Below are 14,808 nucleotides of genomic sequence, written 5' to 3' on the forward strand. Positions count from 1 at the left end.
AAAGAGACTGCTATATTTGATAATTGAATAAATTTAGCCAGTTTAATTATGATATAATATATGTATAAGCAACGTCTATATATTATACACTCATTATATTATTAATTATACATTAAATATACCAGTGGTGGTAACAAAAGGTGAAATCTTTTTTAACCACCCGACAGAACATGTTGATTTATGTCCTTGAGGGAAAAAATGATACTCAAGTAGATGTACAATCTGCATGCTGTTAAAAATTTGGTGATACACCTAAAAACCTTGAAAAATGATAGGGCAAATTGCACTGGTGAAAATTTATTCATACCCAATATTTACATCAAACTATACCAGAATGTATAGCAATAAACCAAAAAAACAAATTTATGTGCAATGCAAACTTCACGTAAAGATTTAATATAAGCATGGGAAAAAAAGTTTTACGGAAAGTATTTTTCAAACAGTGTGGAATAACACTTATAGAACTTGTGTTTTTCCTATTCCACCAGAATTTATTTATCTGATTTTAAAATAACTTATTTTAGTAGAAAAAATATTTGAACCAACTAAATATGAAAATATATTTTCATCTGTACCAAACACACCGTGGGAATAGTTTTTAGTTTTTTTACTAAATACATAGGTGTCTTTCTTGCACTTTTGAGTCAACCTCTTCATTACCAAATAATTTGATTCCTCAAAGCCGCCAAAGTACAAAATTTAGGTGTCCTTTTCAAGTTTCAACTAATTTTGTCTCTCATTTTTCTGTACTTGTCAACCCTTTCTAATAAAACACTCTTTATTACAGTCCTTTCCTGAAGAAAAACAAAATATTGTGATTCTCTGAGAGAGATTATCAAATGCAAGTGAAGAAAGTAGAGTACCTTGACGTTCTTACAAAAACTGGAGAAAAAACTGGCATCTCTAAGCCCAGGTACCATCAAAAATAAAAGAAAACATTCATTTGATGTTTTGAGTATCTAATGGTTTGTTAGATTAATGGAGTTAAATATTTTGCGACTTAATAATGTTAGGTTATAGAACATACTTACTATCTGAGACTTACATGTGAAATGATCATTATCATTGAATGTTATGATGATCGAGTTTATATTTGGTTACGAATTTCAAGTGTATATAGGATGTTTTTGGTGCATTTCTTCATCGTAACAAATTAAATATAAAGTATGTTATAAAAGTGTAAATCTCAGATAATGCATTTGCAATCTAGAGAGCCTTTTTTCTACTTAAAACTTTTGAAAACTAAGAGGCCCCTTTGTGTCTCAAAATGATACAAGAGTAGGAAAAAGAAACTTTATGTTAAGAAAATGGACCTTGTGCCTGACTGTACTCAACCCCAAAATCTAGCTCGGGTGGTGAGAATTGTGGAGACCATATAAGGAGACTATGACTTGTACATTTAACCAATTTGAGAAACCCCTAACACGTCCACGACTGGACATTTGGAGTGTGGAGTAACATAATATGGATGCACAAAATTCGTGTCGATTAATCGAACGTTTTCTTCATTCAATTGAATCAATCTAGACATGTGTGAATTCAGACGTACAGCCTCTGAACATTCAACAATATAATTGCTTCCAAAAGGAATAAAAGAGGGGAATTTTGCAAGCTGGATCCTTTTCTTCTTTTGTTGAATGGGATATATCTTACTTCGAGGTCATTGGGAGATCAAGGAGGCTCATGTCCTAGGTTGGTGACCTTTATTGGGGGCTTCCAACTAAGATTGACCCAAGTAGTCGAGCCTATGTCATAATTTGTGTAATAGGGGTACAACATAAAAAATACTCCTCCGTACCAATTTATGTGATGGTGTTTGAGTGGGCACAGAGTTTAAGAAATAAAGGAGACTTTGAAATTTGTAGTCTAAAATAAGTCAGAGATATTTGTATGGCTATAAATTATCTCATTAAAGTAAAAATAGGTATTTTAAAGTTCAATTGTTACGAAATATAGAAATGTGTCATTCTTTTTGTGACTGAATAAAAAGGAAAGAGTGTCACACAAATTGGGACAAAGGGCGTTGTTGGTTCCTGAGAAGATATTTATTTTGCATATTTAGTAATGGAAGTTAGTGTATTTAAACTCATAGTTGCCTAAATATTGACATGGCTATCTTCATGTGACATCTCAATAAAGCAGGATACATAGAAGATTAGGTTTGTAGCTCTGTGAGTCCTGTTCACTGAGCTTTGTCTATGCTGAATACATAAATGTAATAATCTCTTGGTACCATCATTGTGCTTCTTGTACAGAGGGGATGTTCACAGAGATGGAGACTACCATCGAGCGGTACATGTATGGATATTTTCCGAGAGTACACAAGAACTACTCCTCCAACTACGTGTTGACTGCGGTTTGTGGGATATCTCGAGTGCCGGTCATGTATCTGCTGGAGAGTCATCTCTTATTTCAGCAATGTAAGCTTCAAGCATGAAGCTGATATACCTTTTCACATGAACTGAGAAGGCTGTGTTGTTTCAAACTGCAGCTTCATAACCTTTTAAATTACACAAGCATATTGGATATATTCCATTTTTTGTGATACACATTGCTTATGCAAAGATAGTTTTCTTTGTGCTTGTAAACCAATGCATAATAGTTTGTACTGTGAAGTCTTATACCCATTTTGAATGCTGGATGCTCTCTTCATGGTATTGCATAAATACTCTCATGGTCTACTCTCTCACTTCTAAATGCTTTTGCATAGGGCTTGTACTTATTACTGACTTTTTACATTCTTGCAGGCGAGAGCTTCAAGAAGAACTTGGTATAACACTTCCGAAGGATGGCTTTGAATTAATATTTGTTTCAATTCAAGAGCGGTTGGTACATTAAAACTCTAACTGACCATGTGGTCTTATTATGCACTATCAACCAGTAGTAATCGCCTTTTAGCTTCAGAGCTATGACTTTGTTCTTCTCCATTTTGAATTTTCTTTTCCATTTCTCTTGGACAGATCTGTCTTCTTATACCTGCCAATTTTGGTTTCTTATATATGAAAACATTATTCTTTGCCATTGAACAGTACAGCCTAATTATCTTAACGTAAATGTTGACTAAAATATTTTCTATTTCATATGTCACATTGAGCTGTCAAGAGGCCCAGTGGAATATAAGTGCGGCAACCAAATAAAAGAAACTAATGATAGCACTTATCGGGAAAAAAACTAATGATAGCTTAGCGCAATATGGGAAATGTTCAGAAGGCCTTTCTTTTGGATAAAGCCCATCAGTTTTTTCTATTCAATAAAACTATCACAAGTTAGTTCCTAATAGATAAGATTATGTGATTTTCTGGCCATGGTTTGAGGCTAAAATTAAAGGCAAAAACTTACTCATTAAATTTGTGGTCATCCGTTTAATGTATCTTATTGCTCTCAGATCTTTTTGTTTGATGTATCTTACTGGCTCAGATCTTTTTATTTGATCCTATTGACTAGATTGTAGTATAATTTCTATTTTACAGGGATAACTCAAGCATTTATATGTGATAAGTAATTAGTACATTAACATAACCATAATTTAAAGTTTGTCAAACGCTGCTCAAATGTATCCATTTTGCACATAATTTCCAGGACTTTTAAGCTATACAAAACTTTCAGTACTTTTTTGATAACAGGAAGAAAATTGTAGTACAGACACTCTTCAACATGGCAAGCAGCATTTCAATGATACATTTTCAAGTTATTGTTCTTCATAGCATGAGTTTCTCTTGGTCAGTAGAGAACACTGAATTTTTCAATGAATTGCAGCACTTACAAGGGTACTTTCAACAACGAATACGATGATGTATATCTGGTGACAACTACAGATCCAATTCCTTTGGAGGCCTTTACACTGGTTAGTAGATTTCATTTGTTATAAAATGTTCTTGGAATTGCTGTTATACTTCCCTGAGACTACTATGTATCTATTGCATGGTTTTTCACATTTTTGCCATAGGTTTATTGTTTGTAACTCTAAGTGGAAATACCATTCCTACTTCCCCTTCTAGGACAAAAAAAGGGATATACCTTTCCTGTAACAAGAATGACCGTAAAGGGAGATTGCCGTCTTGAAGTGTAACAGCTTTGCAGCTTTTCACTTTTTATCTTACATGGTGTCAGAATCGAACTTTCAGAATTTATAGATTCTCCTATTATGAAAACTCAACTTAGAAAGAAGAAGAAATGAGACTTTTCTGGTTCTTGCTGCTGCTAATCCATTCAATTCTGTCATTTGCTTGTTCACTGTATTTTCCTTGCATCTTCCAGTAGAAATTTCTTTGTTCTTCAAGTTATCGCTTACATGACAGAGGACATTCTATAGCAGGTCATTTAAAGAAATCTTTGATTGACGTTGCTTCAAGCTTTACGAAAACAAAGCATCGATATGCACATAAACCCACACAGTTCATAGTAGTATCTCCTCCTTAACAGAAGCATATCCGTTCTCTCTCTCTCCCTCTCTCTGTGTCGCTTTGGTTAGACAGAGTTATCTCTTTTACATTAATGTATTGCTTTAACTTGGTTATTGTAGGTGTATACTTATTAATCTTTTAGTTCCTCAGTTTGAGTGAGGTGCTTTACTATGTAGTAACGTCCACATAGAAGTAATAGTCTTTCTTAGTTTTTCATATGTATCCCTATTAGTCCAACATAAGTCAATCTAAAAATTGCTGTAAATTTGAACTAGCTGAACAGACGAAGTAGAATGCTCTACAATTGTTACTTTCAGTATACGTTGAAGCTCCAATATCATAGCTTCTGAGATCTTGTTGCCTGGTTGTTAACAGTACTTCGAATTTGCCAAGTTGCTAGCATTTTGCTTTTTCTTCCTTTTGAGGTAATTTCTTTCTTTGTTGCCCCAAAATTCAAAAATGTGACTTTGTCTTTTGTCTTGGTAGGAATCAAAAGTGTCCGCTGTAAAATATATGTCTTTTGAGGAGTATAGAAGAGTGCTTGCTCAAAAAGATCCTGATTATCTGCCCCTTGCGAATGATGAATATGGTCAGCAGCTCTTTACAATAATTGAGAAGAGGTATGCCATGTATTACATAGAAAAAGTTTTGCATTGGGTGTAACTGCCTAATCATCTTCTTATAGAATGGGTACTTGTAAATATAAGCTTTGTGTTTGCTTCCTTTAAGGTGATCCGTGATGATTATTCTGTAATTAGTTTGACACTTTTCTTATTACCTGTTCTCTTAATTTCACATAGATAATCGAATATGTGCATAGAGATAGTTTTCCATATCCAAACTTGGTTTCTTTCCTTTTTCGTGGTGCATAAATTCTGCTTCACCATAACCGTATCTACTAGACACTTTTAGGGTGGTTTCCTTGATCAATCCTGTCTTCATTACCTTTAATGCTCTGTGAACCTGAGCTATCTGGTATGGAATATCTGCAGGTATAAGGAAAATACTGAAACTAGAAGTTTGACTATTGAGAAGCAGCTAAACCGCTATGCTAGCATTTCTCTCTCTGCAGAGGTTTCAATTCTAAATCATATTGATCTTTCTTACAGTTATAGCTTTACCACAAGATCTGATGCAAAAATATCTTGATCTCCAAGTTCACTTCTTTATTTCGCGTGTATGTGCTGGTGATGGAAGGAACTTTCTGGATATGGCTCTTGCTTGTTCATATATCCACATATCTCCATATCTACTTTTCATATTCTTTTGCCTCTTGGACCATGAGACATTCAAATACTGAGCACAGTGCATGTATCCTAATCATTCAACTGGTGGTGGGTAGAGCCTTTAAGCACTATATATTTAGTTATCCCTTAAAAGCACTCATTAGTTAATATATAAAGGGAAGTAGGACCACCATATTGGTCAGCAGTGCTTTAAGTAATTTTGATGAGTTTTCATGCCTTTTTGCAAATCTACTTCCTAGTACCAAACTGGAGATTTGACCAACAGGTTGAAATTACTTATTGTGATTTTGACATTGGAGACCTAATAATACTCCCTCTGTTTCAATTGATATGACACTCTTTCTAGCTTGAGATGTTTGAAAATGTTTAACACCATTCCAACTTTTACAACTTCCAAGATTTCAAATTTATCAAATTATTCGACTTTTAAACTTCACTGAGTACTCAATTTCTTGCTAACTAATTTTTCAACCATTACTTTACTATTTTCTTCCACTTCCAATAATATGATATATTTAAAAATGAATATCCTAAACTCCGTTTCCCGTCAAACACTTTCATATAAATTGAAATGGAGGGAGTGTCGTAGTTCATAGTTCCAGTAGAAAACAGGAGCAGAATTAACCAACTAATATTGCCAACTTAGTGCCTGTAGTTGTGAAGTGGTGTCAGATTTCAGCTGTTTGTATATTTGTTCAAAAAAGTGAGCGAATCTCATCTTGTTAGGTATTGCACAATAGAGAAATGATCATTCGTGTGTGTCGTTTCTTTTATTCTTTCTTTTTTCGGGGTCCTCATTAGCAGGGTATTTCTCCTCTGGTCTTATGGAGGCTTATCATCTGTTTATTCCTCTATCTTCGTCGAGTAGCTCCATGTGTTACACACTCTAGTTAATGACAAAATTAACTTAGTGAAACAGTCATGAATTCTCTCCGCTGATGTCAGTTTTTCTTGGACAGTTGACTGGACTGACTGCCGCAGACAAAGAAGCACTATCTCTACTTGTTAAAGCTGCAGCAATCATGGACAAAATCTTTTATCAGCAGGTAGCTAGAATCTGCTCACTTGTGCTGAGTTCAAATTGTGATGTGTAAGAAGGTTTTAACTTTTTAGTGTATGTCAGTATGGATAAGCAAGTAGTCTACTATGTCTTTGCAATTAATCTTTGTTAACTAGTACTATTTTAGGTCTTATTTTTCAATGTGCAAGAAATCAAGTTCTGTTTCCTTTTCCCTTTTGGTGTGGCATTGTCAACATTGATGTTGTGTCTTAGGGACATAGCCTTATTAAATAGCCTTATCAATAATGTACATGCTGTAGTACACATCATCTTTACTATGGAAATGATGAGCTAACTATTTCTCAAGTTAGTCGCGTGCACAGCAAAGTGAATCATAACTAATTTGATGAGCTAGGATTTGATTGTGTCAGTCAAATGACATGCTAGTGTTTTTTTGTTGAAGTGGTGAACCGATATTTTCAAAGTTAAGGTCCAAATGTGTTTGTATTCAGCCATACATTGAAGATCATGGTTATAGAAATGTAGAAAATGAACAGAATTGATGATCCCAGTGCCTTTAGAGTAATTTGAAACCATGAGTTACCAAGCCTTTAACTGTTGTTCATTTAAAAGTAAATAGTACTCCCACCATTTCATTCATTTTGTGTCTTTGTTTGACCAGACACGAAGTTTGAGAATGTAAAGAACACGTTTGAATCTTTCGTTCTTAAGCTAAAGGTGTGTGTTACATACCAAAGATACCCTTTGAATCTTATGGTCTTAAAACGTGTCATGTCATTCTTATAAGGGGGTATTATTAAGTGTAAAATGAGAATGTTGGAATTAAGGAGTTACTAAATTTAGAAAAGTGACATTCTTTTCTTAAAAAACTAAAAGGAAAGTAAGACACATAAATTGAAACGGAGGGAGTGTTAGTTTGACCTTCCTTCTTGAGCATAGGCACAGAAGGGAGAGGTGGGTAGCAATTAAAGAGAGTATCGTTCTGCAAAGATAATAAGAAAAAGGGGGGTTCTTGTTGAATTGATTATTCACAATGTTAGACACAAACGAGAGAATAGAGATGCCACATATGCTGAGGAAGAGTTCCCAACATTGTCTAGAGAATCTGCAATGTAGGAATAAATGTTCAACTGTTTCCTGGTTTTCTTCACATAAATAGAATCTGTTGCATAAAGAAAAACGCCTCTTCTGTAAATTATTTTGAATTAGACGCACTCCCCAGGTTGCAGTCCATCCCAAAAAGAGGCTGCCTTAACTGGAGCTTTAGTCTTCCAAATCATCTTCCAAGGCCAAGTAATATCCCAAGGAGATGTTTTCCTTATCAGCATGCTGTAACAACTTCTAACTGAGAATTTCTTATCTTTGCTGGCTGTCCAAATCAAAGAATCCACCTTCGCCTGAATTAGCTGGACAGAATTAAATTGCTAAAGGAATTGACAATAATCTTCTAACTCCCGATCGTTCAAATTCCTTCTGAAATCTATCTGCCTCCCTGAATTTGAATGAAAATCAGCAACAGTACCTCTCACATTAGTGGAACAATTGAAAAAAATAGGAAATTGAACGAGGTGTGTTAAGAATTGAGTAAATAGAGTGTACTTTTCCTGATAGCTTAAGCTTTTAGATGAGATGGTTCTTGTTAAATTGGTTATTAAAAATGTATAAGAGGAGTTCCTTACATGAGACCAAGCTCTTTCCTCCCTTTACTATAAATTCTTCTCTCGGTGGAAGTTCAGTCCCAATTTTCTCACTACGACCGGATCTTTAAACAGTGTTCTTCCTAGAAAACCATAGTGGATATCTTTCTTATATACACAATTTTCTATTTTCTTAACAAGTTGCTTGGAATTATATATTCTTATATTTGACATGTAAAGGTTTTGATGTTCATTTTAGGTGATGCTTTGCTTTTTAAGATGCCTTCACAACTTTACAAGAACTTAATATTTCTTTCGTCTGAGTCTAGGGAGGGAGGAGGGCATTTGTCAATGCTGTTTCCTTAACACTCCCAGCCCTGCTTTGCATCGTTCCAACCTAGATAAAAGACATGCATAATAAATTTTACATTGAGAAACATGACCATGCTATGTTATTTTTGTAATGTCATTGGTGCTTGCCCTGGCTCTTAGAGAACTTTTCTGCATTCTCTCCTATTGATTTGCTCCTTTCATTATTTTCTTCCATAACATAGGTTTGGTATAGCAATCCATCTTTGAGAGACTGGTTAAATGAGCATGCCGACAAATCACAGTTGGACAAGTTAAAATGGATGTACTATGTAATAAATAAAAGTCCATGGTATGTCTCCCTTGTGAAAACTTATGTCCCCTCTTTCTCCTTCTTAATCTAAATGTGTTGGCGCCTCTATTTGCTTCCTGCCAGTAAGAATTTTTGAACATGGTATTCAAGTGAATGTGGCAACGATATTACTTATCCTTCTAATTGAATACGAAAACTTATGTCCCCTCTCTCTCCTTCTGACTCTTGATGGGCATCCTCAATATTATTTTGAATTTGTCCTATGCTTGTCCTACATAGCCAACTGAAGTGATTTCCGACATCTCTTAGGTCATCAGGCTACTCTATTAGTCTATAAATTGCATCCGAGAAGAGAAAGAATTGACGTATCCCGAGACACCCACAGACTGATTCACAGCAGAAGAAAGAAAGTTCTAATTTCATACCTCTAATATATTGCCGCATAACGAGAAGTTCAACCAGAAACTATATCATTTAAATCTTTGACAGAAAATAAAATCGCAACTAATACAGAAGATTTAGTAAGACATTGTGAACAAAAGAGGTTGGTTGAAGACATGGTTTCTTTGGATCTGATCATCTACAGATGTCCTGTGCTTTCTGGTTTTAACCCTCATTAGTATCATCGGATACTAATTCAATTTAACCATTTTGACGTAAGCTGCTTAATGCTTATCTGGTGGTTCCCTCATTATTGCCTTTTTGAAGTAAATTTTCTGCTCAATATCATTCGAACTACTACAAGACTTATCTGATAGGGATGTTTCTCCAACAGCACTATTTATTGTTATCTGTTGCACTCTACTTCTGTATCACAATGACCTGCTTTGAATAGAAATGACAATATCATTTCTTATCTACACTCATTTATTACATGGTGAGGTCTCGAATTTGTATTATTCTGAACTTGTTCTTTTGTTGTTAGGTCTAGCCTGGATGAAAATGAGGCTTTTCTGACAACTGCAGATTCGGCTGTCAAGCTGCCTCCAAATGCGACAAAGCCTGTATCAGGTTGGAATGGTCTTGAATATAGAACAGCATTTCCTATCTTGAAACCACCTGGTGCGAGTTTTTACCCACCAGATATGGACAAAATGGTATACCAAGGCAAAACTTTTCTATGTGCTCTAAAATAGTGTCTTTTGTGCTGTCCACGACAAACATCTAACCTTTTTTTGTTGAAGGAATTTAACTTATGGAAAGATAGTCTTCCAGAAGATCAACAGAAAGAAGCAATGGGCTTTTTCAATGTTATTAGAAGGCGTAGTGAATCATTCTTGGAAAATATGATATCCCACAAAATGGAAAATGGCACTAGCTCCCTTCATGATCTGTATGTGGTTCCGTATTCTCAAGAGTACTACTCTCTCCTTTCTGAAGGAGCCACCTTGCTACGCAGTGCAGGAGACCTGACCAGCTCAACTAGGTATTGGATTTGTTTTAGGTTTTTAGTTATATTGAATCTAGGCATCAGGTTGATTAGTACCTTGTTCTTGTTTTCAGTTTAAAGAGACTTCTTTATGGCAAGGCTGGAGCATTCCTTTCAAATGATTATTATGATTCAGATATTGCTTGGATGGAATTGGTACGTTGTCTGCAGTACATACGATGGCAGCATTTAGTTTTTTGAATATCTGATGGGTAGGCATTTCTTATGCAATGAATAAGAAAGCCTACCAGATGAAAGAAAATATTTTACAAGACTACTCTCTAACTTTGATATATTTGAGCATCTTTTGCAATTGATTTCTTGAACTGTTGAGTAGGTAGTACTGCTGGAATCGAAAACCGCAAATATAGTCAAATCCATTATCACTGAAGTCCTAACTATCCTTGATAAAATGAAATTGTTTTCTTCCTTGCATATTGTTGATTTTGTGCTAATCTTTCTGGGTCTCTGTTTATTTTTTTATTTTTTTCCCAAATGCCTCACTGCATTGGGCTAAAGTAGCAATTTCAAGGATTATCGAAGTCAGGGGTTTAAATCTTTACTTTATTTATTAGGCTTAGCAAGTAGTAAAACATTAACACAAGAATTGACTACTGGAAAAGGGAAGTATAGAAGTTATTAACCTGATATTGGTGTCTGCACTATCCTTTACATATTTTTAGTAAAAATGTGGAACCAATTGTTTATGCCTTGGTTTCTGCCAATTCTTTTCAAGTTAAATGGCTTGATCAGCTTCAGCGTGCAATGTTAGCACTATGTGGTACTTACATGTGCTTTCATTCAGGGTTTGACTGTAATTCTTTAAGCTGACTGGTTATTTTGTTTTCTAACTCATGAAGGACTCCAAGTTGGATGTCACCATTGGCCCTTATGAAACTTATGAAGATGCACTTTTTGGGTACAAGGTATCAACTAATTATGAAACGCGATTATTGTTTATGATCTCTATTATGATTAGAATTTGTTGTTTTATTCCAGAATGTCTAAAATTGATCCTTGCTTATGCATGTAACTTATTTGACCTTATCTGCCAGGCAACATTTGAGGCATTTATAGGAGTCCGAGATGACGAAGCAACAGCCCAAGTCAAATTGTTTGGAGATCATCTGCAGGTGCCTATAAAGATCCATCCTGAAAAGTTTTTGCTCCATAATTTTTTTATTATCTCAATGATTCACTGAAGCTAAACTCTTCTAGGTTTTGGAGAAGAATCTGCCAATGGACAATATTTACAAGTCAGAAAATGTTACAGCTGCTCCTATCCGTGTTATCCAGCTTCTTTACAATGCAGGGGTGAGTCCTTATTTATTTTGTTTGACAAATAGCAAAAATTGTATTGACTGCACATTGAGTGAGTGCACCCTATATGAAAGGACTTCCAGAAAAAAAGCAATGTTGTTCTACGTTCTTAGCTTAAAAAATCAGCATTAGCTGGTTCTCTGAGTAACACCTCTTTTCTTTTCTGCCAAAGGCAAAATATATAAGAAGTAAGAATGAAGACCACTAACTAGGGTACTTCAGGCTGCAGATGATTACTGTTTAGAAGTTCTTTCCTTGGCAGGATGTGAAGGGCCCTCAAACAGTTGCATTTAATCTTCCAAATGATGAACGTATAGTAAAAGATCGAGGAGCATCAATGGTCATGCTTAAGAATGTTTCGGAGGCAAAGTACAAACTCCTTTTTACTCCTCTTTCTTTTCCTTTTTCTGTGATTTCAAATGCCGCTGATAAAAGAAAAGTTGTAGCCTGTGACATACTTATATATCGAGATTATGTACTTATTCTTGTTTTTTGATCAGGTTCAAGCTTATCCTTAAGCCTATAGCTGATGTGTGTATTATGGAAGAACAACGAGAGTTGGCGGACTTCGAATCATTCTTTACTCACACTATTTGTCATGAATGCTGCCATGGTATTGGGCCTCACACAATCACGCTTCCGGATGAGCAGAAGTCAACAGTCAGACTAGTCAGTTTTAACATATGCTTTATTTCTCCAAATTTATGGCCTGTTTTTCTGTGACTGTTATATCTAAGCTGGATTCTCATTGATTCTAGACAGATTTTTTTTCTTTCAAATATTATCTTTTGCATCTGTTGTCATATCATCTTGATATAACATTCTCCTGTACCTTATTAAAGGAGCTGCAAGAACTTCATTCATCAATAGAAGAAGCAAAGGCAGATATTGTTGGTCTTTGGGCTCTTAGGTTTCTAATGGACAAGGTAAAAAACTAAATGACAGCTGATTTAGAACAGTCCACTCTTGCATATGGAATTACTATTTTGCTTGAAAGCCAGCTGACTTACATTGTTTTTCTTAGTTTTTATACCTGTTTTTGTGGTTTAATGAGGAGAATATATAATCAAAGTCAAAGGACATTGATCTTTTTGTTCTTATATGGCATAGGATTTGCTTCCGAAAAGCCTGGACAAGTCAATATACGTCTCTTTTCTTGCTGGATGTTTCCGCTCGGTACGCTTTGGATTAGAGGAAGCTCATGGGTAGGCAATGTTGTCAACTTGTCATCCTCTTTAGTCTTTAACATTTCACATTGTATTGTTCTCCCCAGTTCTAAATTTTTCAAACAATATCAGGAAAGGACAGGCATTGCAGTTTAACTATTTGTTCGAGAAAGGCGCATTTATTTTACGTCCTGATGAAACACTTGCCGTTGACTTTGAAAAGGTATGAGATAATGGGTATCGCTGGTTCATATTTCATTCAGTTCTTCCAGTGAAGTCACTTTTTTGTTTCTATTCGAAGGTTGAAGATAGCGTCGCGAGCTTGAGCAGAGAAATTCTCACAATACAAGCAAGAGGCGACAAAGAAGCTGCTAGAACGCTTCTTCAGAAATATGGTGTGATGACACCACCACTGAAACGTGCACTTAAAAAGCTGGAAATTGTTCAGGTATGAACCCTTAGTAGTGATTAGTTATCAGTAATAGCTATTACTGCTGTTCTATGAATTGAATTTCCAGTCTGCAGATGGTCTAAAATTAATTCTGTACGTCTAATTTCTGATATCAGCCTTGGGTGCCTTTCTAGGAGTATTAATTTCACTATCTTAATACTATGGTGTTAATGCAAATTAGACCTAGATTGACGATTGTTGATGAAACATCATGATTTGTGTATTAAGCACGACTTTATGTATCACAAGAAAGAGAAAACGCATTATGTTATCATTGGAATGTCTTCTGTGTTCTCAAGTAGCCATGAAGAACAAGTATTAACTTAAAATGGAGTGTTGCTACTATAAATATGGTCTCTTATAAATCCCATTAAGAGATAAAAAGTGAAAAACCACAATGTTATCGTCAGCGGCGGATGATGTGTTGTGCCGGGTGCTGTTGAACCCAGTATTTTATATGCAGAGCATAAATTTTCATGTAAAAATATACTTACCAAAATTGCAATAAATAGTAGGTCTGAACCTGTAATTTTAAAAACACAATGGATTCAATGCTAAAAATCTTAAAGATAGAACCCATAGAACATAAATCCCAAATCTGCTTCTGTGTATCATCAGAAAAAAGAGAGAATATTTGGTAGGCTATCGAAACAATACGTGTGTTCTCTCTACTTTGTTGCTTCAATGCAATCCCAAAATCTTGCATATATCCTTCTTTAGGCCTTCATGCATGGAAGAGGAAATTGAATTGTGAAAGGTTAATATATAATAAATTGATTGATGATTCTGATTCACAGTTGTGCATGATATGTTCATTCTTAAATTTTCAGGTTCCGGTGGATATTATTCCTGATTTTCCCATTGCTAACCAAATTTTACGTGGTGCCAACTGAAGACTGTTCGGCTTCCTTTATCACAGAAAAGCCACTAAACGACACACTGGCCCCTCATGCCTGTTGGTCCTAACAACAAAGTAATTTTCACACTAGTTGTTTCCAGGGTTGATGCACTCTCGAAAACCAGTAAATGCCTATAATTGATTTATAATCAGTTTGTTTACAATGTTTTATTTCCAAAATAAGGATATCATGTTTTTTTTTTCTCCTCTTACTGTGTAGACAAGGTACTTCTGCAAATATTTAATTTGATGAAGAGCTAGAATGCTCATGGTCCATGGACTAGACAGAACAATGATATTAATGATATCCCAATTTTCTTGTTTTGAGTAATGCATGAGCTTTTATTCTTAAAAATGTCTTCTTGGTGATAGAGGTGCTAGATAAATTATTACTCGAATATAAATAGCTCCCTTTATTTCTAAAAAGAATGACATGGATCAGAGTAGGAGAGTTAAAACTTCTTATTTATTGTTTCAATTTGGACATCAGACTTTTAATCTTTTAAAATAATATTTAGATAAATAGAAACTACATAAAAAAATACTATAAAGGATACCTTCTATAATTAAGAATATTTAAACAATATATGAATAATTTGTAGTGAAACAAAGTT

The 14,808-nt window shown here is 34.9% G+C and overlaps 1 protein-coding gene across 1 annotated transcript; it reads left to right on the plus strand.

Annotated features, from left to right (window-relative positions):
• The first annotated feature begins 407 nt into the window (after positions 1 to 407).
• LOC132635463 (nudix hydrolase 3-like) lies at positions 408 to 14,525 on the plus strand. Its single transcript, XM_060351866.1, has 21 exons — positions 408 to 913; positions 2,256 to 2,420; positions 2,748 to 2,825; positions 3,757 to 3,844; positions 4,890 to 5,023; positions 5,396 to 5,477; positions 6,610 to 6,696; positions 8,863 to 8,969; positions 9,856 to 10,027; positions 10,115 to 10,356; positions 10,434 to 10,515; positions 11,220 to 11,285; positions 11,415 to 11,492; positions 11,578 to 11,673; positions 11,942 to 12,048; positions 12,180 to 12,348; positions 12,522 to 12,605; positions 12,790 to 12,884; positions 12,978 to 13,068; positions 13,147 to 13,293; positions 14,127 to 14,525. Exons 1-21 carry the CDS (start codon positions 840 to 842, stop codon positions 14,187 to 14,189), a joined length of 2,307 nt encoding a protein of 768 aa, XP_060207849.1. The 5' UTR covers positions 408 to 839; the 3' UTR covers positions 14,190 to 14,525.
• The last annotated feature ends 283 nt before the right edge of the window (positions 14,526 to 14,808 follow it).

Source organism: Lycium barbarum, chromosome 4 (assembly GCF_019175385.1).
Source record: "Lycium barbarum isolate Lr01 chromosome 4, ASM1917538v2, whole genome shotgun sequence".
In the NCBI taxonomy this organism is placed as follows: domain Eukaryota; kingdom Viridiplantae; phylum Streptophyta; class Magnoliopsida; order Solanales; family Solanaceae; genus Lycium; species Lycium barbarum.